The sequence below is a fragment of the Lampris incognitus genome, chromosome 1 (genome assembly GCF_029633865.1).
Source record: "Lampris incognitus isolate fLamInc1 chromosome 1, fLamInc1.hap2, whole genome shotgun sequence".
Classification (NCBI taxonomy): domain Eukaryota; kingdom Metazoa; phylum Chordata; class Actinopteri; order Lampriformes; family Lampridae; genus Lampris; species Lampris incognitus.
In genome coordinates, this window is record NC_079211.1 from 16,661,224 (window position 1) to 16,686,699 (window position 25,476).

At 40.9% G+C, this 25,476-nt stretch overlaps 1 protein-coding gene across 1 annotated transcript; it reads left to right on the plus strand.

Annotated features, from left to right (window-relative positions):
• The first annotated feature begins 1,777 nt into the window (after window positions 1-1,777).
• zgc:165573 (cysteine-rich and transmembrane domain-containing protein 1) lies at window positions 1,778-14,303 on the plus strand. Its single transcript, XM_056286439.1, has 3 exons — window positions 1,778-1,959; window positions 5,987-6,291; window positions 13,777-14,303. The coding sequence occupies exons 2-3, from the start codon at window positions 6,006-6,008 to the stop codon at window positions 13,878-13,880; spliced, it is 390 nt and encodes a 129-aa protein (XP_056142414.1). The 5' UTR covers window positions 1,778-1,959; window positions 5,987-6,005; the 3' UTR covers window positions 13,881-14,303.
• The last annotated feature ends 11,173 nt before the right edge of the window (window positions 14,304-25,476 follow it).

The following is a 25,476-nucleotide window of genomic DNA, read 5'->3' on the forward strand; positions in this document are numbered from 1 at the left end:
AGAAGTCTCTTCGGAGCGCGGGAATAACAAAGCGCGAGGGCGCGCTTCCGGGGAGGGTGACGACTGTAAACTACTAATAAGACACATTAGCCCCTAGCTAACGGGCCTGACCCTTTAGCCGAGCGGTTAGTGATGTCCCCTTGTGGTGCACTACACCCCGTATCGAATTTCGCACCGGGCAAGAAAATAACCGGTTACATCATCATCATCATCATCAAACATTTGTTTCAAATCTCGGCAGTTCGAAAAGGAGTAAGCAGAAGTTAAAAAGCTTCTAGTCCTTCCTCCTTTTTTTTCCTATTCTAATATTTCAACAGTGAACTGTGCGATTCAAATGAAATCTCAATCATCTGCCACCACCATGACGCCTAGTAAATCAAACAAAGATCATTCATTCAGCAGAACAAGAACAAAGCCAGTGCAGAGCAAACATTGAAACAACTCAAGAACAACTCAAACAAGATGTCACCGCTCCATCCCATATCTGTTCAAAATATTATTTTTAAAGGGTCTTTGAAATGTGATTATTGATTCGCGTGTTTTCATTTCATCTCTGCAATTGTTTCATACCTTGACTCCATTGGTTGTGACACAATGATATTGTGCATTGTCCTTACTTGGTTTTGTTTAAACGTATATATTCCTCTCAGGTCATAATTGCTTCCCCTCAACTGGAACAACCCCTGGATACTGTTGGGTACTTTATGAGTTAATACTTTGTGCATTATTTGAGCAGTTTTAGAGTCCACCAGATCTTTGAATTTTAGTGTTTTGAGTTTGATAACGAGTTGGTTTGTTGGTTCTCTGTCACTGGCTTTGTTTACTACCTTTATGGCTCTTTTTTGAATAATGAAGACTGAACCCTGCAGTTTATGTTATGGATTTTACACCGCCAACTGGCGACCGGATAAAAATGGGTCCGTAAGGTTGCGTTATCATCAGCGGTCAGCTGATGACTGCTTATGGCATGAATCAGGCTTGTACTGTCTCATAAAGAATTTACTTGACTCACTGGATTTTATTTATGCTGCTGACATACGCGGGCACGGCTACTTTAAACCGTCCGCCATTAAAAGGCCACATAAAGTAGGCCTGTGTAATTTAGACAATGAATTGTGACGAGCAAAAAAAACAACAAAAAAAACAACAAAAAAACAACGCGGGTAAACATAAACTAGGGATTGTCTGACATCTGCTGGCCTAAAACAAAATTGCGTCTTTACTGGGTAGACGTCAGTTGACGTTTACCCGTATTGATAATGACTAGTCAATGTGCTAAAACAGAAAAAAACTGCTCACAACGGCAGTGAACATTGATTGAATTACCTATAATCTAAGACAACAAAAAAAAAGAAAATAACATACTAGCCTAAATTGTGTCGTCATAAAAATTCGCATGCCATTCAAACAATTTGATCAAAAAGGGTCGGGGACACAAAGGGGGAAATTAGCCATCGGCACTAATTAATGATTAACAACGGCGATTCGTGTGTTAGTTAACGATGAGCTATTCCACACTTCAACTTGTCGTCATGGGTTTCTCGGTAACGTATACATTTCCCCCCAGGTCAGATGACGTGGAAGTTGCCACCTTTCTTGAATTTTGTCGTTTAACCTTCCTCGAACTCTCTTGTGATTGGACACTCTCAAAAGCAACGACAACCAACAGCCAATCAGGAGTGAAGCGATGGCTCCCTAACAACGTTTTTTTTTATAATGGGCCCCCTCCCACCTCCCCACCCCCCCTTTTAGCAAACCCCGTGCTTTGCCTTTCGGATGACGTCACGGCTCCACACAGCAGATACGCACTGAATTATTTGAGACGCCGGAGGGTCGTTCAATGCGGTAAAAATAGAAAAACAATCAGAACATCTAAGAAGGGGTTTTTTTTTTGTCGGCGAAGAGAGAACCTCTGCTGTCCTCAACGGATAACGATATATGTATTTTTTTTCTGCCAAGGTGGGTGGTATACCGCTGTACGTAACTAATATTTAAAGTGGATATGAAAACGGGCGTTATGAACCTGAGGGGGTTTTTGGATAGTGGGCTATGCTAGTGGGCTGTGGCCTGCAGGTGCGACTTCTACTCGGCTAATTCTAACGGAATTTTTAAGACGGGACAGATCATCCACACAGCTCAATAGAGAATAATAGTTGGCACGTTTATTTAGCCTTTATTCAATTAGAAGTTATAATGATAATGGTGATACAAGCAGGGAAACAAACAAGCTAATCTTGTCAGCTGAACAACTGTAGTGGTAGACGCCAAGAAGAAAATACGGTGAGAAATTACATTAGACGATTAATGTGCCAAACAGATGACTGAAAAGGCTCAAATATGTGTATTGGGTCAGTTCTGTCGTAAATATCTGGCTTCATTTTGTGTGTGTGCGTGCCTGCGTGCGTGCGCCCGCGCTTGTATACTAGGGCTATAACTTTAAAAAAATGTACACACACATGTAAATATATATATATAATTAAAAAAATAAAATTAGTGGGGGAAGGGGCTGGTTGGAATTCTTGGAACTCAAGCTAATTGTGTCCAGTGGGGTGCTGTCATACGCAGCCATTGTCTTTGTCATGTGTTCAAACATGGAAACAAAGGATACATACTTGGACGCTGGAACGCGTGTTTTGAGATTACCCAAGTTTATTCCACAGCGAAATTAGCACCTTTTAAATAAGAAAAATGCTTTTTTTTGGTGCTAGTTTAAAAGAAAGCCAGGCCCATCCAGGTGTTCTTTTGTATCAAAATGATTTAAAATTAAAATCAAAAAGCCATTCTTTTGTTGATTTCTCCTTTGTATATACTCGCCAATATAGTAATACTGAATGAGTCTCTTTCCTTATTAAAAAGTGGAACTTGACTATAAGTACTGTTCTTTATCTAAAGTATTTCAGATTTGGAGTTCTTATCTGCTGTACTGAGAGATGGAAGGACATTTTAAGTCACATGTTGTTTTTTCTTTGTGTGTGAAATTTGTCTCATAATCCGTTGTCCAGGTAGTGTTTTTCATTGAACTATTCAGGAAATGCCTTCGTTTTGGTTTATGTTTTGTTTACTGTAAACTTTGGAAATGGCCTTCCCCTATTGTAAACTGTAAATGTGGTAAGTGTATTTCCCATTTCTTTTCAGGTCGATTTTCTTCCATCAAGTTAAAAAAAAAATACCATAAAGTTTGTGTGTGTGTGTCTGTGTGTGAGTGAGTGAATGACTTCCTAGAAACAAAATTACCTGGCTGGTTGTAGACCAGCAGACTCAAACATATGACATACACATGCAACCATGCATAACGAACGTAAACATCACACACACACACACACACACACACACACACACACACACACACACACACACACACACACACACACACACACACACACACACACACACACACAAGTCAGGGTAAAAACCTCAGATGGACGGAGGTTTATTTTGATACAGTAAGGTGTCCTTTGATAGGGGTAAAATTGTCCAAATCATCCTAGTTGGTAGTAGACAACTACTTTGTTTATACCATTTTCTTCTCAAATAATGCTACCCTCGTCACCCTTTAGCTGGGACTAAGGTTACGCAGCCAGCTAAGCTTTGGGAGAAATGGGTTATGTAATTTTACTGCTCCTTTCTGCTGAAGAAGCATCATATTTTTTTTATATTAACTCCTACAGATGTGTGTGTGTGTGTGTGTGTGTGTGTGTTTTATGTCTAGTCATTGGACATTATGTGGCTGCATTTGTCTAAATACTGACAAGAGACTCCTGTCGTTCTTACAGAGCAGGGTAACCATAGTTTCGTCATGTCTACCATTTGTCAGTAGGTTGAAGATAATTTTCCAGTGGCAAAATAGTTACCTGTCTTTTAAGTAGCTCTCGGTTTATGGCTAGGCTAAAGAAATTCACGTGTCGGTGCAGAAATAAGGGAACGATAGCTCAAATTTTTTTCCCCCATTTCCTCTTTGATTTATTTGATATTGTACGCTTTCAGATTATTTCACAACTTGGTCTTGATTCTAATCAGCACATTATCATTTGGTACAATGTACTTGTAGCACAAAAGCCATTTATTAATTATGACCAAACAAGGGCTATCAAGGTGATCAGAGACATACCGACATGTTAGGTTCTTGCATAGATAAGGATAATACCATTTAATATGTGCTGCAACTATTACAAAAGTACAGTGCAAGTGTCGTCAGACCACAATTTAACATGTAAGTATGTTATTTAGCTGCTGTGGACAGAGACCTCATTGTGTAGCCTTGCTACACAATAGAGGCTTAGCAGAAAGGAGTTGGTCTACTATTTAGATGTTTATGGTGTACATAAACAGAGCGTCAAGGAATTATGGGAAGGTTAGCAAAGTTGCCTCCTGCCTCTCATCTTACCGGCTCACTTTCCCTTGTCAAGGCATTAATACAGCTTCACAAAGGCAGGAAATATGTAGGTTATGATGATGTACGGGAAAGAACATTAGAGGCCATTAGTGCTTGTTTGAGCTTTACACCAGAACAAATTGCCTTAAGACACACGACATAACCAAGGTTACTACTGCAATAGCCTAAGAGTTAAAATGTGGTCATGGTGTCGGCTCTTCACTCGTCCGGCCTCGTAAATGTAGAATTCCACCGATTCATTTTAATCACGATTGTGTGGTTATGATTTCGAATTACTCTGTTTTTGCAGATGTTGCAAATGGAAATAGGTCTTTCACGTTATTGTGACTTTGTTATTGTGTATTTATGTTTAATGGGTTTGGGAAAAAAAACATCAGATGACTAAAATGAAACCGTGAAGACAATTCATGGTTTCATTTTAATCATCTGACATTTAAACTCTCAACAATGTTTTCCTCGTTTTGTTCTGAATGAAGCTTGTTACGTGTGAATGGGGAAAAGTAGAAGTCTAGCAATAACCTGAAATGATCGTTTATGTGAAGGGACATTTATATCATCATAATGGATGATGACTATAAGTCTAGATTACAGACACCTGTCATTTACCACAGGGATAACAACGTGAAAGCCGAGTCTTGATAGCGTGAGACTGCTTTCTGGATAAGTAGACTACACTACTCATTGTAAAGTGGTGGCAGTTGGTGTCTATGTTCACTACTTCCTTGTTCTGTTGTTCAGTATGGCCAACTTATCTTGTAATGCTACAGCACGATCACACGCCGTCTCCTATCACTCTGAAGTTTCGGTGTGGTTAACGCTTATCAAGATAATGATGTTTAATTTGGAATTAGAAAGGCCCATTGTTGAGGTAAAACCATTGTGTTGTAAGACCCACCGAAAACCCCGGAGTGTCTGTCCACAAAAATGGAAATAGTTTTCATCTATGTATTGTATTCTCTGTTTCTTTCTTGTATGAGTGACTGTAGAAAAGCATGGCTGTTTTGCCAGATAAGACATTTACATGCAGGGGTTGGCCAGAGATGTGATTGGATGGCACGGTAGTGCTTAGAGACCTTAACTGTGCAGCATATCTTTTGCTGTCTTGGGCAATAGTTGCATCATATTGGTGCCTTTCTGAAAATGTTGTGAGCCTAAACGCCCAGAGGACTTTGCTGCCTAATGTGACCTCAGAGATTTAAAACAATGATAAATCCATGTGTGCACCACTCCTACACACACACACAACTTTAATGGGCTATACCAATATTGATCGCCAATCTGCTTTGGTCTGTTCACTTTTCCTGAGGAAAAAAAGATAATGACCTGATAAAAGGAATAAAATACATGTTTTATTTATTAGAAATCGCATGCCTTTAGGCGTCTCTTTTCTTTGTATTACGTTTTAGTATTGAGGAAATGCTCATAACCACACATTTGCCAAGTTTTGGCTCAGTTTCTGACAACAGCATCAGTGATGTTACATCCTTAACAAGTGCATCTGCAATCTGAATATGTCTGTGTTTTGTAATTACACCCTGACATTTATTTATTTCTCTCCTCTTTTTCTTGCTTTGTCTGTTATCTGTTGTCCAGGTGATTTTTCAGTCCAGAGATGAATTTTGAGCAGCCTCCTCCGTACCCAGGCCCTGGCCCAAGTGCTCCGGGCTACCCTGTTCAGGGCCATCCTCCTCAGGGCTACCCTCCTCAAGGATATCCTGTCAACATGGAGCAGCCTAATGCAGCGTACCCTAACTACCCTGCTGGACCCATGGGCCCCGGAGGCCCGTACCCTGGCCCTGGACAGCCTCCCTACCAAGGATACGCTGGACAACCTCAGTTTGGCTGGCAAGGGGGTCCTCCTCCTGGACCGATGTATGGAGAGGCTCCCAAAAACACAGGTTAATGCTGCTATACTCATGACTTGATTGTCATAACTGTAATATAATTGGCATGACTACAGTTTTAAATGTCATTCGTATATTTAGTATGTCAGAAAATATCATGGTAATTATTTTAAAAGTACTATGCATACTATTCCGGCTTTCCTAAAGCATAATATGAAAATTAAATACCAGGAGGGGTTGCCAAATAGTGGTGACTGAAAAAAAGTGACCCCCCCCCTTTTCTTTCAAAAACACAGAAGCCAGGGGACGCTGGGGTTTTTTCTTGTTTGATATCATATCTTCCAAATGCCTTGGCACATTTACACTAATCCCAGCAAACAATATCTACAGAGGACATTAGAAATGGCAGGTGTTAGAAAACATGCTGGCTAGCAGCGTCATTTTTGCTTGAACTGACTTATTTTGGTGGCTATGATTTGTTATAACTCATTGCTGAATGATGAATTTGGGATTTAATTAGAGTTAATTTGGGTCCAATAAATATGTTGCGGTACTGTCTTATATATTATCTCATATATTTACAGTATTTCTATATTGTTATTTCTGTTTGTGTGAGCCTCTGTTTTTGCTCGTTTTCAATCTTGATTCAATCTCCCTATGGGAATCGGCAGCGTTTCATTTAATCTTGATAGAGAACGTGGACATGCAGAGAGACTGCTGATGATGTGAAAAGCGCTTTAAAGAATGAGGAGAGTTGGCTAGGAACGTAAAGTTCAACCACTATTGAATATACTTGACGACTAAGGAGTTACAGAGAGGGTTGGAGGCCAGAGGCTTTTTGTTTTTTAACGTTTTGCTTGAACAAGTAGCAACTCTTGACTGAGTGACTCGAAGCTTAACAGCTGCCAAAGCTGTGAGAGGACAAGCAAATATTAGTTGGGAAAATATTCAAAGCGAATATGCAAAGAAGAGCAAACCTGCTTCATGAGAGTGTAGTTAGCACATCTACGCATGAACTCAACCGTTGACGGGTGGGCGCTCACAATTGCCTTGAGATAAGGCTCTTTACGCTGATCAAAGGAAAATTTTCTACCACTGAGAATTTGGCCATGAGTCATTTTGATACAACAGCTCATTATTTAAAATGAGCTAATGAGTAACCAGCTGAAGTCATTTTCATATCATTATTTGAGACCTGTGGTGATAAGTGACAAGCCAGCCTCTCCTGTCCTTTTGGCCGGGAGGTCGTCGCTTAGGTAACACCCTCGCTTACAACCTGATCACTCCACCTGGTTGTTAAAAGTCGGCTGAGTGTTTCCCCTGTATGAATGATTAATCGCAAACCAGGAGTGGGTGATGTGCTGGTAATGGGTTTAGTTTGACTAGTTGGAGAGTGGAAAAAACAGATCAGGATCAGGAAGACTTTTAATGCCATGTGCCATACATGCACTAGGCACTTACATGGCGTTGTTGGTACGATTTAAGAATACAAGAAAAGTACAGTCTTAAATTAAACTATAAAGTGTGAGATGTGTGTGTGTGTGTGTGTGTGTGTGTGTGTGTGTGTGTGTATATATATATGTATATATATGTATATATATATATACACACCCATAAAACAGAACTAAACATATAAATGGTTAAAAGTATAATTTTATATACAAATCGCAATATACAACGATCAGCCAAAACATTAAAACCACCAGCCTAATATTGTGTAGGTCCCACTCATGCCACCAAAACAGCACTGACCCATCGAGGCATGGACTCTACAAGACCTCTGAAGGTGTCCTGTGGTATCTTGCACCAAGTTGTTAGCAGCAGATCCTTTAAGTCCTGTAGTTGCGAGGTGGGGCCTCCATGGATCAGACTTGTTTTTTTCAGCACATCCCACAGATGCTCAATTGGATTAGGTTCTGGGGAATTTTGAGGCCAAGGCAACACCTTGAACTCTTTACCATGTTCCTCAAACCATGCCTGAACAATGTTTGCAGTGTGGTAGGGTGCATTATCCTGCTGAAAGAGGCTGCTGCCATCAGGGAATACAGTTACTATGAAGGGGTATACTTGGTCTGCAACAATGTTTAGGTAAATGGTTTAGGTAGATGCTATGTGTCAAAATAACATCCGTATGAATGCCAGGAATGCAAGATTTCCCAGTAAAACATTGCCCAGATCATCACACTGCCTTAGCTGGCTTGCCTTCTTCCCATAGTGCATCCTAGTGCCATCTCTTGCCCAGATAAACAATGCACACATATTTTGGATGATGTTTTGGTGTGTTTTTTTTGTTTTGTTTAGTGTATACATGGTTTATTTGGTATTGTTTGGTATATATGTGTGTGTGAGAGAGTGACTGTCACTGGGAGACAGGGGGGCAAGGGGCCTGTTGGTAAGTCCAACTGCCACAGAGAAGAAACTTTTCTTGTGGTGTGTGGTCCTGCTGGACCTTGGCCTCTTGCCAGAGGGCAGTCTCAAAAGTTGGTGTCCAGGGTAAGAGGAGTTGGCAACAATCTTCCCTGCCAGCCTCAAGGTCCTGGAGATGTACAGGTCCTGGAGGGATGGGAGGCAGCAGCTGATCACCTACTCCACCGAGTGAAGGACGTGCTGAAGTCTGCCCTGGTTCCTGACAGTGACAGCAGCGTAGCAGACAGTGATGGAGGAGTTTAGGATGGATTCAATGATAAAGGTGTAGAAATTCACCATTATTGTCTGTGGCAGGCTACATTTCTTCAGCTGCCACAGGAAGTACATCCCCTACTGTGCTTTATTGATGAGGCAGCTGAAGTTTAGCTAGCTCCCACTGGTCCTGAGCTAATGGTAAATGGTAAAAAAAGATGGTAAATTCCTGACCTGTATAGGCTATATTATCCTTTCACATTACTTATTTCGACATCCTGACTTGTGATGAAATAACTTAGAAGTCATTGACTAGAATTTATGTGAAAAGGTAAAGTTTTATCTAGGCATGAAAGTGTGCGCATGTTCCCATAAGGTCTGGTCTCATTATCCCTGGAACACCTCAAGTAGTGATATTTGATCTCGGCTGTGGACTGCTATAGTGTTACCATAGTGTAAGGACTGGCGCTGCCCATGGACTACAATACCCAGCTCAACCTCACAGATGATCTCCACCCACCGTATCGCCTTACACTGTAATAATATTGGTTACAGTTGTACTGTATGCGATGATGCAATTTTGTCTTTAAAACAGCAGCAGAATTGAAATTGGCTCTCATGCAGGACTGTGTACACTACACATTTAGAGATACCCTGTCTTGCAGAACAACGAGAACAAAGGACCACGTATCTTCACATTACTGCTGGCCCCGGTTTTATTGGAAGATAACCTAGTCTTGTTCATCCGCTAATTGGCTGTGATTACCGGTTAGCCTGTCTTGCAAGCCATGCAGTTTCCAATTAGGTTGTTTAGGTTCAGGTTTCGAATTAGTTTAGTCAATTAACTATTTTATATTTTCCAATTAAGATGAAACCAGTCTATATTTTTCCTAGGATAACAGTCTACTTTATCAAGCTAGACCTATTTTGTTTCAGTTATTTTATCCTTTGAGTTAAGTCTTTTTAGTTTCAGGTAAATCTACACTCTAAAATCCCTTTTTCAGGTAAGTTGACCTTTGAGATTAAACCTTGCAGGAAAAACCATTCAAATTCACCATTCAACTCAAAACATCACTATACAGTCGGTAACATTAGCAATTTAACCTTAATAAATGCAATGTTACACTTAACAGGGTATCCCTTTCTTTTCAGTTTAGTTCAATGTCAACAGTTCAGTTCAAGTCTCACTCTGAGTGAGGTCTGATGGCGTTCAGACGGGGAATTTTGCGTCTTTTTATTGCATCATGTTACAAAATATTCTCTCGGTTTGAGTGATATTTCTGCAGTTTGCCCATAATATTTGTAAACAAAGGGGCTAAGAAGAAATGGTAAGAACTCGTTGAGATCGCTTCTGTTCTGATGTTTCGGTACAAACGGTGCCTATTTCGCCACTAATAATGCGTGATATTTAATACTCTTTATTGTCGATTAGGCCAGATTAACTCTGCGAAGCTTTGCATTTGTGATAAATGAACACAGATTTGAATCAATTGATTGAAACGAGACAATATTCGTCGTGGTGCCATTGAATGACTGACAGCGCGCGATCATTCAGACTCATTGCCACTGGTGTATAAAATCAAGCAGCTAACCATGCAGTCTGCATTTACAAACATTTGTGAAAGAATGGGTCGTTCTGAAGAGCTCTGAATTCAAGCGTGGTACTGTCATAGGATGCCACCTTTGCAATAAGTCAGTTCATAAAATTTCTTCCCTGCTAGATATTCCACGGTCAACTGTAAGTGGTATTATTGAAAAGTGGAAACATTTAGGAACAACGGCAACTCAGCAACGAAGTGGCAGACCACGTAAAGTCACACAGCGGGGTCAACGAGTGCTGAGGTGCATAGTGCGTAAAAGTCTCCAACGCTCTGTTGACTCAATAACTGCAGAGTTCCAAACTTCCTCTGGCATTAACATCAGCACAAAAACTGTGCCGGGAGCATCATGAATGGGTTTCCATAACCGAGCAGCTGCATGTAAGCCTTACATCACTAAGCACAATGCAAGGCGTTGGATGGAGTGGTGTAAAGCATGCTGCCACTAGACTCCGGAACAGTGGGAACATGTTCTGTGGACTGACGAATCACGCTTCTCTGTCTGACAGTCTGATGGACGTGTCTAGGTTTGGCGGATGCCAGGAGAACATAACCTGCCTGACTACATTGTGCCAGCTGTAAAGTTTGGTGGAGCAGGGATAATGGTATGGGGTTGTTTTTCAGGGGTTGGGCTAGGCCCCTTAATTCCAGTGAAGGGAAATCTTAATGCGTCAGCATACCAAGACATTTTGGACAATTCTATGCTTCCAACTTTGTGGGAACAGTTTGGGGAGGGCCCGTTTCTGTCCCAGCATGACTGTGCCCCAGTCTACAAAGCAAGGTCCGTTAAGACATGGTTGGGTGAGTTTGGTGTGGAAGGACTTCACTGGCTCACACAGAGCCCTGACCTGAACCCCATTGAACACCTTTGGCATGAACTAGAACGGAGATTGTGAGTCAGGTCTTCTCGTCCAACCTCGGTGCCTGACCTCACAAATGCTCTTCTGGATGAATGGGCAAAAATTCCCACAGACACACTCATAAGCTTGTGGAAAGCCTTCCCAGAAGAGTGGAAGCTGTTATAACTGCAAAGGGGGGACCAACTCCATATTAATGCCTATGGATTTAGAATGGGATGTCATAAAAGCTCCTGTAGGTGTAATGGCCAGGTGTCCCAATACTTTTGTACATATAGTGTATATTGCGCTTCTGTAGCCATGATTGACAATTTCTTGACCCTCCCTCCCCGACGACCTATGAACTCACGCAAGGCAGTGTATGATGATTTTAGTAGTTATAAAATATTAAACACCAAAATTAATGGTTAATAAATTACATTACATTACAGTCATTTAGACGACGCTTTTATCCAAAGCGACTTACAATAAGTGCATTTAACATAGGAAATCAGGAGAACTACTAGTCATCAGAGGTCATAAGTACATCTAAACAAGCATCTAAGAGCAAAACCAGTGCTAAAGTAAAAGCCCAAGAAAGAGACTTTTTTTGAGACTGATTTGATAACCCTGTTGCACTAACATCATTCACAATGATGTGCATAAGGAGATACAATACATCCGGAAAGTATTCACACCCCTTCACTTTCCCCACATTTTGTTATGTTACAGCCTTATCCCAAAATGGATTAAATTCCTTTTTTTTCCTCATCAATCTATACACAATACCCCATAATGACAAAGTGAAAAAGGTTTTGTAGAAATTTATTAAAAATAAAAAACTGAAATATTGCATGTACATAAGTATTCACACCCTTTGCTATGACACTCAAAATTGAGCTCAGGTTCATCCTGTTTCCACCGATCATCCTTGAGATGTTTCTAAATCTGGATTGGAGTCCACCTGTAGTACATTCAATTGAGTGGACATGATTTGGAAAGGCACGCACCTGTCGATATAAGGTCCCACTGTTGACAGTGCATGTCAGAGCAGAAACCAAGCCATGAAGTCAAAGGAATTGTCTGTGGACCTCCGAGACAGGATTGTATCGAGGCACAGATCTGGGGAAGGGTACAAAAAATGTCTACAGCTTTGAAGGTCCCGAAGAGCACAGTGGTCTCCATCATTCGTAAATGGAAGTAGTTTGGATCCACCCGGACTCTTCCTAGAGCTGGCCGCCCAGCCAAACTGAGCAATCGGGGGAGAAGAGCCTTGGTCAGGGAGGTGACTAAGAACCCGATGGTCACTCTGACAGAGCTCCAGCGTTCCTCTGTGGAGATGGGAGAACCTTCCAGAAGGAGAACCATCTCTGCAGCACTCCACCAATCAGGCCTTTAAGGTAGAGTGGCCAGACGGAAGCCTCTGCTCAGTAAAAGGCACATGACAACCCGCTTGGAGTTTGCCAGAAAGCACCTAAAGGACTCTCAGACCATGAGAAACAAGATTCTCTGGTCTGATGAAACCAAGATTGAACTCTTTGGCCTGAATGCCAAATGTCACGTCTGGCGGAAACCAGACACCTCTCATTACCTTGCTAATACCATCCCTACGGTGAAGCATGGTGGTGGCAGCATCATGCTGTGGGGATGTTTTTCAGCGGCAGGAACTGGGAGACTAGTCAGGATCGAGGGAAAGATGAATGGAGCAAAGTACAGAGAGATCCTTGATGAAAACCTGCTCCAGAGCACTCAGGACCTCAGCCTGGGGTGAAGGTTTACCTTTCAACATGACAACAACCCTAAGCACACAGCCAAAACAACGAAGGAGTGGCTTCGGGACAAGTCTGTGAATGTCCTTTAGTGGCCCAGCCAGAGCCCAGACTTGAACCCCATTGAACATCTCTGGAAAGACCTGAAAATAGCTGTGCAGCGACGCTCCCCATCTAACCTTACAGAGCTCGAGAGGATCTGCAGAGAAGAATGGGAGAAATACCCCAAATATAGGTGTGCCAAGCTTGTAGCTTCATACCCAAGAAGACTTGAGGCTGTAATCGCTGCCAAGGGTGCCTCAACCAAGTACTGAGTAAAGGGTGTGAATACTTATGTACATGCAATATTTCAGTTTTTTATTTTTAATAAATTTGCAAAAAAATTCTACAAAACCTTTTTCGCTTTGTCATTATGGGATATTGTGTGTAGATTGATGAGAAACAAAAGGGATTTAATCCATTTTGGAATAAGGCTCTAACATAACAAAATGTGGGGAAAGTGAAGGGGTGTGAAAACTTTCCGGATGCACTGTAGGATTAAAACAAAAAAAGCATTGGTTACACTTGATCCTCCTGGATAATTCGGTGAAGATGATGTCCTAATTAATTTAGAGTGTTTCCACTGACTTTGAAGTAATTTAAAAAAAGAATCGCTAATTGTGTTCTCAAATCTCTCCCATATGTAACACCTCTTTTTCTCCCTGTTTCTCTCTCTAGTGTATGTGGTTGAAGAGAGGAGAAGGGATGACACAGGAGACACATGTCTCACGGCCTGCTGGACAGCTCTGTGTTGCTGCTGCCTTTGGGACATGCTGACATAACACTCTTCCCCCAACTGCTATCCCCATTACCCCCTACCCATCTCTGTGCCTGGAAGCCTACCATCCCCCTCTGCCTTAAACCTCACACTCCCCAACCCCTGGCTTCATTAATAGTCTTTCACTCGTCTATAAATAAAAAGGCAGTCCGCCATCCCCTCTGAGTCTGTGATTCTCTCACTTGAGCGCTTATTCTACCTTGAAGAATGGCCTCAGCACTGACCCTGTTTTAGGGGGTTCTCCGTAGCAGCTTGTAACCAAGCTTTTAATCATACCCTAAATCTCAGGCTCTACTGTAATCTTACACCAATACACAACAGACATACTACATACCCACTGCTATACATATTGTACATGCATACTCACACTCATCTACTTTTGCTTTAAAAGGCAGACATGCATTCACATGTGCACACACACACACACACACACACACACACACACACACACACACTGTCTTGGATCTTAGGCTCATTGAATGTTGAGCTCTTCTTGGCACTTTATGGTCTAATTACCTCTGTAAGATACCACTCCTGCCTCCCCCTCCCACCATCTACCAAGCCCCAGCCATAAATAGTGCTTCCTCCCATCCCTACTCCAAGCCTGACCCTTAATTGGGACCTCCACGCACAATAGCCACCAAGATCGCTGGATCCCAGGGTCTTCTTAAGAAGCTGACGCTTACAATGTATCCTTATTATTTGCACAGAAGCTATTATTGCTGATGTATGTCTTCAGGTGAAACGTATGACAATAAATTGAATGCGTTTATAAAGGTGACAATGATTTATGTTCAATTTCTGTAAAATTCAATGCCTGCAATGTTTTTTTTTCATGCTGATCCTGAGATGAAGAATGATTTGAATACATTTTTAATACACATTCCTTGAAAGTGAAACGAAAAACAATGAAGTAAATGTGATGGCAAAACAGATCGCACCAAAGGACTATTTAGATGCCTTTTGCTTGAGATGAGAATCTTGCATTAAAAATAATTGATCCTTGAAAGAGTCAGCAAATTGTGGTTTTGTGTTGTCATAATGTTTCAGTCCCTTGTCCCGAGTGTCTTAACATGAGAGAGAAGAAGAGATGGAGAGCACGGGGTATAGATCAGTACACCATAGCTGTTCAGGCCTGGACAGATCTATGTATCTATTTATAACCTTTGGGGGCTGACCCTGCCAGAGGAGTCTGGTGTTTACAGCATCGCTGCCTGCCAGATACACTGTTGGTATGGATGAGATGAGTTACTGAAGGTTAAATTGCATGTGTGTATACCCCTTAACACCAGCCATGTGATTTATCAGTTGTATGTGCAGTACATAATAAATCTAAATGGACACTCCAGACTATGTTCGTGTTTGCGTGCGAATTTTAGCTTGAGAGTGTGTGACGAAGCCTGACTAGAGTGGCTTGGAAGGTGGTAGGAAGCGGGCTCAGACTTGTTGAATGAGTTAAAAAAAAATTCTGTCCAGTGTAACAAAATTGACTCAAAAAAAAAAACAAACAAGCAAATCCGAATTTAACTGGCTTAACTGTGGGGAAACTCAAACTAAGGCATGATCATGTGCATACAACTACATTTTCATTCTCATCTCTTCCCTTAGGTCCTCCCATCTAGGCAGAACCACATTTCTTGCAGGGGTGTACTTTCTCTTATATCAACTGGCATATAACAATGCTACTTGTATCAGCTAACATTGCATTAAAACAAATCACGTTAACATAATCCTTTTAAACCAAAATAAATACAAATCAGATACTAAACCAAACATTTAATGAAGCAAAATAAATCCCCCTGTACTTGGTCTAACCCATGAGTTTAACACAGGAAGTCATTTGGTGACTCCCCCTTGGACTCCTGCATGGTGAGTGTGTTGAGAAACACAAGCTAATCTATAACTAAAAAAATCTCAGCACTTATTTATTAATAAGTAAACTTAAATACTTGTCTGTCTTAATTAAACAATAAATGCAGGTGCAGATGTAACACAATGCTAAACACAAACAAAGCAATGCTCCATATAGGCTACTGGCTAAACAAACAATTGATACGTATGGAAAGAAACACAAACTGTAATGGGGACAAACGGTGTGGTCTCACCCACTTTGTCACACCCCTCCCCCGTAAGACCGTTACTCCCCAGAGGAACGAGACACCAAGTCAGTGATGACATTCATGAGTCCTGGTCTGTAATGGACCTGAAAACAACATGGCTGAAGATACCAATTGGTCATCCTTGCGTTAGTGCTTCATTCTGTAGCTCCACTGCAAACGTGATCAGCCTCAAGCACAAAGTCTTTATCAGTGAGGTCATACTTCAAAGTGTCTAAAGCCGATTTAACCATTAGAGCTCCCTTTTCAACAATGACGTATCTCACTTCCCTTGGAAAGAGTCTGTGGCTTATGTACTGCAACAGCATCTGGCTCTTCCATTCTTCATGAATTCTGAGACCCCGCCAGTCAGGGAACCTCACTTGACTGAAATGTTCTCCGCTGGGTGCCCCCAATGGCTGGGCACCACCAGGCCTCTCCCAAGTAGCTTGGTTGTCAGACTACTCTGCCTTGAGCTTGGCGGAGGGGTTACAGACGATTGCTGCACCTTCCAACAGCTGCGGACACTCCTGATGGTCCTGCTGCACCCCCTGCTGAAGCTGGGCACACTGCTGCTGGACTCGATTCCACCTCTGCTCCTGTTGCTTGCCGTCCTGCTCCATTTTGGCACCACTGTCAGACTGCTTCCGCACCAGATGTCGCCAAAGACTGGACAGTTCAGCACAACCTAGTTGATCTGGCAGTTGACTGTTGCCCCATGCTGGTCAAGGACATAATGAACTTCAGGCACATCAGTTGCTTGAAGTTTATTTTCTCGGGTTGGCATTTCTTTCACTGCCTCCTACTGGCCTGGATCCCACCGCTTCCACCAAATGTGAAGAAGCCTGACCAGAGTGGCTTTGAAAGTGGTAGGTGCAAGACTCAGACTTGTTGAACGAGTAAAAAACAAAATAAAAAAGATTTATTCTGTCCAGTGTAACAAAACAAGTGGCTAAAAAAAGAAAAAAAAAACAAGCAAATCAAATTTAACAGGGTTAACTCGGAAAACTCAAACTAAGGGATGATCATGTGAACACAACTACATTGTCATCCAGGGACGATGGTTTAAATTGGCTAACAGGGCTAAGCCCTCCCTATCTTTTACAATAAAGATGAGAAATTTATTGTTGAAAAACCGTAGAACAGATTATTTTAAATTTTGGTGGAACCTACGAGCAGCAACAGCACTAAAAAGTCACAAGAAAAACACAAAGTACATCTAAATGGGTAACTTTTTTACAACCCCAGCAATAGCTTGTTTGCAGTCAGGTGGTTCTGATGACGCGCGAGATTCAGGCGGAGGGCGGAAGTGAAAAGCAGAATGGCCGAGATGGAGCTAGTTTAGCCCGAACTGTGCTAGTTTAGACGATATTATGAGAGAAAGGTATTAACAGAAAGTAAGATGTGTTGGACATGATCCTTATGTTATGAAGAGTGATTTTTATTTTAACGAAGTGGTCACTGCGCACACGCGCGTTATCCGACTCCGCTCCTCCCGACGACGGTTCGCAAGCCATTTTTTCCGGCGTTTTCGGGCAATTTCGGGTCCCCCCCCCATGAACAACAACTTTTGGTACTCAATAAAAACTCCTTGCGGTTTCTCAGTTAGTGACGCCAAACATAGGCATTTCGCAAGTATGTGATAGTGCTTCCTATGTAGAAAATCACTTCCTGCCCTCCATCTGTAGTTCGTGACGTCATATGCAAACGTTGCATCAGCTTCCATTCAGCTTCGTGTTACGTGAGTGACAGGTGTCTTGATTTGCTGATCATTTGGGCTAAACTCAATCAGCCCACAGGCTACTGACTTTTGACCAATGACAGCACAGACAGTACATACAGTGACGTGCTACTTGTGTGAGAGTGGGAAGGGAGAAAAGTGAGCGACAGGGGCGCCGGCGGCCAGCGTCACCATGGACGAGGTGGATTATTTACTTTCTCATCCATTTTCTTCAATGTCTTTGGAGGAAAAACTGGAAGTGAAGAGACTGGGGGTACATCATCCGAACGATGTTCAAATAACACAGAAGGACGAACGACAAAATCGTAAGTTTTGTGTTACTTGGTTTCAACGAAAGGACTGGCTAACGGCAAGTAGCTACTAAGAATTCACTTTTCTGTTTTCCAAGCTTGCATTTTGGGAGAGACACGGCTTGGACCCAACAAGGAATTGTGGATTTGAAACATTTATCCGACAAAATTGGGAAACATGAATGCAGCACAAGTCACACTGGAAATAGCGTGACGCTATCAATGCTGGGTAAAGTTAACATCGCCTGTCAACTTGGTAAGGGCCACCGCATTTCTATACAAAGACAAAACGAGCTGGTGAAGAAAAACAGGCATTCATTATCGCGGATTGTGGACTGTATTACATTTTGTGGGGCACGTGAGCTAGCTCTGCGGGGGTCCGACGAATCTCCGACTTCACTCCAGCGGGGCGTGTTTCTGGACCTCGTTGGCCAGTTCTCTCTTTTGGACAGCCGATCACCTGTCAAACACACAGGTTGCCAAGTACACGTGTAAGACAAGCCAAAATGAGTTGCTTGATTGCATGTTAGCTGTCTATGGACAAACATTGGCTGATGAAATATCGCAGGCACCATTTGTGGCTGTGCAAGCTGATGAGACAACCGATGTGGCATACAAGCCAGTTCGTGATTGTGCTCAGGGAACAATCTGAGAACAATCTTCAGAGCACTTGTTCTGAAACACTGAAATTAACACAAATAGCCATCACAACCCCCATGACATCTGTAGAGTCAGGGAGGAGTTTCAGTACACTTAAGAGGATCGAATCATCCCTCCGAAGTGCTATGGGACAGGATAGGCTGAACGCCCTGGCTATGCTGTCTATTGAGCGGGACTTCATCAAAAAAAAAAAATCACTGGACTTCAATGACATGGTAATTAACCTGTTTGCATCCCAGAAAGGTCGTCGTTGTGAGCTTCTCTTCAAATAAGGTAGGCCCAAGCCAATAGACCTCTTAAAAGACCACCAGACACGTGTAGTTTTCCTGTCTACACATTGCTTGTCTCTCTTCTATAATGACCCTTATTAATGTTTTGCAACACAATGTGTTGCAAAACAGTTGTGATAAAAACATTTGCATTATTTATTGACAGTCGTTTCAGTTGGGACACGTTTTGTTGTGCATCCTTTGGCGGGCCCTTTTCTGACATTGTAGGCTACATTTGTTTATTTATCAGGATCCCCATTAGCTGTGCCCTAAAGCACGGCTAGTCTTACTGGGGTCCACATAAAAACAATACATTGAAAAGATACATTCAACAACAAGACAGAGAAAAACAAAAACAAAACAAAAAGAAACAAAAAATAGCAAAAACCTACATTAAACTTTACAGTACACATAAGTCATCATCCAACAGCAAAGAGACATACATAAATAATTCCAATGTACAAACTGTTGAGACATCCAGGCTATAGAATTCAGTTCAATTCACTTGAACATTGGGGGGGGACACGTTTAGCGGGGGGGGGGTGTCAGGGGGTCCTCCCCCTGGAAATTTTGAGCATCACACATTTAATTTCTTGCATTCTGGTGAATTTGTATGCACCAATTTGCTCTTTTTCTACATCAATTTATAGTGGAAATGTCTTATTTATGTAAAAGAAAAACGACTTTCTTGGTAATTCTCTCATCTTACTCTCTTTTTTTTGCACCAAAAAAAAGCACCGGATATCTTCTGTTACTTTCCTCTTGCTCATGTTTACTCTGTGAATGAAAGTAGTAGATGCATCTGAACTAATACAATACCCTTGGCACAAATTGGTTTGTAGATGTACCTATTATGTTATCTCATGAGCCCGAAATGATCAGTTCAGGTTCGTTTAAGCTAACATAAACGTAGAGGCTACTGTTAGCAAGCGCTAGTAGCTAGTTCGGGAGGGGGTCTGAACTGATAACCCCAAACACAAGTTATAAACTAGATAAGGCTATAATTCATCCGGAAATACGTAAGAAAATCTAACTCAGAAACCCCAAAGGTAAGAAAGGGTGGTGTACTGGGCTAGACAAGCAAGCTGGCTAGCTGCGTTACTTACACTTGCTTACACGATCATTCATGCTCCGGTCGTCAGGAGCAACTGCAAGACAGTAACGAGGTCGGCAATCCCAGTGGCAATGTTAAAATGGTATGGTCAAAGGCCAAGCATAGGGGTGTATGAAATTGTTGGTAAACAAGTATGAATGACATTTTAAGTAGTTCGACTGTCTGTGTTGTAATTTTACCTTTTTTGGCGAGGGAGTTAACATTATTATTCATGATATACTTTTTGGGGGGGACAAATTCGCCTCTTCTAAATATTGAGGGGGACGTGTCCCCCGGACCCCCCCCATAAATTATGTGTGCGTGTGTGTGTGTGTGTAATATGTGTACGTATGGCCATGTATTTTGCATCCTACAAATATAATATTCCAAGGTGTTTCTTTATTTGCTTTTTAAATATTGATTTCTTTCTCAATTTAGTCATTGGCAGTGGTAATGAATTCCATGCTTTCATTAATCTATATTCTACTGTACGCTTCAGAAAATTAGTGTTTGGCTTAGGAAGTGAAAACGGGCCTTCTGTTGCCTGTCTAGTGGCATATGTATATGATTCTAAATTGTGTTTTAACTGATTGTACTGATATCGTGGAGTTTTGTATTGTAAAACCTTCCATATTGAAGATAGAAGTGCAGCATTAATTCTGTCCTCAACTTTTAACCCATTGTAGACAGAAGTGCATGCTGCTGATGTTCCTATTGTATGGACATTGGAGAGCAAGGCGTGCCGCCTTGTTCTATACCAACTGGAGTTTGCTTAAATCTTTTTTCACGGCATTCACCCATATTATTTGGCAATAGTCAAGCTGTGAGAGAACAATAGTGTTTATCACAATTTTAGTCAATTCTGGTGTAAAGTATTTTCTGCATTGTCTTACCACTGCCTTAATCATTCTGTTTACAACAGTGTCAATGTGTTTTGACCAGGACAGCTTATTGATGTCCAGGAGCTTAGTTTCCTTTAGTTGTTGGATTGGTGTTTTATTTATAAAGAGTTTTATCTCTGGCTCTTTCCTAAGAGAATGATTTGAACCAAATATAATGCTTTTCATTTTGGTTGTGTTAAGTATCAGTTTGTTTTCGAAGACCCATTTCCCAATTATATCTAGCTCCCTATTCAAGATTACATTTAACTCAGCAGGTGTTGTTGCTGATGCATACACTGTAGTGTCATCTGCATATACATCGTTAATTTAGCATCTTTTAGTACAAGAGGTAAATCATTTGTAAAAATGGAGTACATAAGTGGACCTAGGCAGCTTCCTTGAGGAATTCCACACTCTATAGATACACTGTCTGAGTAATCTCCATTAAAGAAGACTCTCTGTGATCTATGCATCAAATAACTTTCCATCCAAGCCATTGCAGATGATCTAAAACCATAAGACTCCAGCTTTTCAAGAAGGAGCTTGCGGTCAATTAAATCAAAGCCGCTGTAAAATCTAATAGGATTGCACCGCAGATCATTTTGCAGTCCAAATCTTTGTACCAGTCATCTGTCATTTGAGCTAGAGCTGAGCATGTAGAATATCCCTTTCTATAAGCATGCTGAAGATCTGTTATCAGATTATTTGCTGAGAAGTATTCTTCTATTTGATAAAAAATTGCCTTCTCAGAGATCTTACTTATAGCTGATAGCAAGCTTACGGGGAAGCTGTTATGGCCACTAAATGATGTTTTCTTATCTTTAGGCAATGGTATGACTTTTGCTTCCTTCCAAGCTTGTGGAAAGATCGATTTTTTCAGGCTGGTATTCATTATGTGACAGATAGGGTGTGCAATGTAATTAACAACTATTCGAATGTTTATCGTCTATATTATCAATTCCTGGTTGTTTGTCATTACATGTTAACTTAATTCATTTTTCAACTGTTTCTGTTTTTAGTTTATTGAACTCAAAATGAAATGGTTTATCTCATATAACGTTTTATGTTAAAAATGGATAAACTATTATCTGTCCCATGTGATAATTCTTTCCTAAATTCATATACCTTGCTTCTAAAATAGTCATTCAAATAATTTGCAATTTCTTTGGGTTTAGCAACAAAGGTACCGCCGCAATCAATACAGGTGGGTTGTAAGGATGAGTTTCGTCCCATTATAATGTTCAGTGTACTCCAAAGCTTTTTCCCATCATTCCTTGTTCTGCTTAACTGTAGAGCATAATATTGTTTCTTTTTCTTTCGGTTGAGCTTTGTAACATAATTCCTTAGTTTACAGTATTTCTGTCTGTCAATTATACTACCACTTTTTTGTTCCATTTCCTTTGCCTTATCCCTCAGAGACATGTGGTCCTTTAACTCCTTATCAACCCATGGTGCTCTGAGTTCTCACCGTCAATTTCTAACAGGTGCATGCTTGTCCATGACTGGGTGAAACTTTTTAAGAAAGACTTCTAGTGCTCCATCTGATTCCTTTTCATCATAAATGGTTGACCAACATATGTTGGTCCTGATCTGTTAAAAATGGCATGTGAGAAAAATAGTCAAATGGTGTGTGTGTGAGAGAGTTTTTTTGGCATCAGGCCAGTCTTATGCTTCTCTATAGTGTTCTTGTCGAGCACTTGCTATAACAAGGTATATATATATATATCTCAGATGTTATGTTGCTGTTGCTGCAGTGTGAGCTATAGACGGGTATACTATATTTGTTAGCCCATCCACCCAATATCACCACCAGCCGTCACTGGTCATTCTCATTTCTGCCCTCGCCTGAACCCACATCTCTCCCCTGAAATAGGTCCTCCAATCTGCTAGTCAGGGCCACATTTCTTGCAGGAGTGTCCTTTCCCTTATATCAACTGGCATATACCAATGCTACTTGTATCAGTCAACATTGTTTACAACAAATCACATCATCCACAACATAATCCTCATTACAAACCAAAATAAGTACAAATCATATAGATACTAAACCAAACATTTACCCCCCCCCCATACATGGTTCAACCCATGACATCACTGGTGATGGGAGTTTAAAAACAGGAAGTCATTGGGTGATTTGCGCAGTGGCAGTATCATAGCCGATGAGGTGATTACCGGAGAGCATGGTTAGTATGGTGGGAAATACAAGCTAATCTATAATTCAAGAAATTCTGGACTTAAACCAATAAACAATAAGTGAACTTAAATACTTGTCTTTCTTAACTAAACTATAAATGCAGGTGTAATTGTAACACAATGCTAAACACAAACAAAACCTGGGATAATACGTGAAAGCAATGCTACATATACTGGCTAAACAAATGATTTGACAAGTATGGAAAGAAACATAAACTATATGGGTACCAATCACCCACGTTGTCACTGAGCGAGACAACCAAATACTGGATTGTAATGAAGAAAAATGGTTTGGTTGTTAAGGATGGCACACTGTCCCATTTGTGACTTGTCTGTGGTTACTGGCACACCATTATTGCCAGCAACTGAGATCATAAAGATACTCTTCCCCTGTGAAGTTCATCATCAGTAATTACCAAGGAAAGTGAACTTGCCTACTTTCAGAATAAAAGTGACACAGCTGCATAAAATGGGGGGCTTTCCGGTACAGCCACGACCATTTCTGCTATGGCAATACACAATGGCTTGGCTACTGTAAAATGTGATCAGCATGATTGTATTCTTCCAAGTCATTAGGGAGAGCTTACCCATACTCCACCCAAAATACACAAAATTCACTCATGCAAAAGAGGAAAACAATCAAAAGATGACATTTAAATAAAAAAGAGAGATGTAAGTAGAGGGGAACCAAACGTGCAATGGTTGAAGTAAACAAGTACTTTTTATTGATAAGGTTCTCAGAAGAGTCTCGCATCAGTGTATAAGAATCAACCTTCGATAATACTGATTTGGTACAATATGACATCCAGCACGAGTCTCTTCACAGTGAGAGGGATCCATTACTGCTACTGCTGTTGGGATCTAGGACAGTAATATCTCTGCTTCGAAACAAAAACAAACAGTCAAAAACAACAAACTGGGGATCGATATTGTAGATATGGAATATTAGAGTGTCACAAAACTCTAGAGTAGTAAGACCAGCTAAAGATTTCGCACGTTACAAGCCACTTCCTCTTAGAAATATAAAACTCGATATTCTGAACAATATTCTACTGTGCTGCATAAAGGTAGGTCTATACACTGTACATTGAGATATATTTAAAAAAAACAGATTTCACAGTTTTAAAGACTTTATTTAAAGTATAAACCGTTTTTAAAACACTTTTATTACATAAATTATTTCTTTTTAGAGTGACTATTATTTGCTCTGGTGGCAAACCGAAATTAATACAAAAACAAAATTTCTTACATATTTTACAAATGAAAATAAACTCATCAGCTAATGTTCATTTTAAATACAACTGGTGACTCCTTCATGATTGTCATATAGTACTAAGAATAATAAATAAATTAAAAAAAGAATAAAAGGAAAATAAATAGCTCTTGATACTACCTTAGTATGTCTTCTGGACTTTGTGAGGGGTGTTTTTTTGATCGTTCTGTACAGAAGTGCCTTGGTGAAAGTCTCACAATTCTACCGCGACTGAAACATACAAAACTACGGCATCTACAGTATATGCAACATCCTGAAATTCAGTGTAGTCTGACACATATGTAGTAGTATGATTCTTGTCCCCATTTCGAAATAAAACAATGTTGTGTGATACCACTGTCCACAAATATAGCCATAGTTTTTTTTTTAATTTACTGCAGTTGTTTTTTTTTAAAAAGTTTATTTCTTAGTCCCTTAATTTTTGAATTTGTTCAAGGATACCGGTAGTTTGGGTGTTGCTTGGTTGGAATATATGCCGCCACAGCAGCCAAGGATAAGTCATCAGTGGGAAAATGGGAGGCCTGAGACGGGGAGATGACTCATAGTGTTGGATGGCCTTTTACATTGTGTTGTATTGTTTGATGTTTATGATGTCCTCGTTGATCCATAGTTGTGTCTGGTTGGACTCTGGAGTGGCCTTGTCCCCATTTTGGTCCCTTTGCCTGCAGTTTCTTTGAGTGACAAGCCTTCGCCACAGAACCCAGTGCAGCACACCTCCACCATGTGTACAGTAGCTGTCATGGCCGCTCTCAGTGTGACCCAAAAAATATGGGCGAAAATATCAATATCTTTTCTAAAAAGGGGAATTTTCTCATTCGTTAAGCAACAGGTTTGTTTTCAAAGTTCATCAGTGCTTTTTCAATTGTTCAAAGTTTATTCTCAAAAAAGAAACGTTCGACTAAACTTCCATTTTTTATTTATTTTTTTGCCTGTGGCAGTAAAATTAATAACATTTTTTTCTTCTTTTTAAAAGTCCCTGCAGCTTTCTGTGAGTAACCCCGTTTGTTTGTTGATTCTCTGCGGGATTTGAGAGGAGTAGGGGTGAGAAGGCTGGGTGGGAAAGAGGACCAGGATCAAGGTAACTTCAAAGTGGAAGAGAGAGTC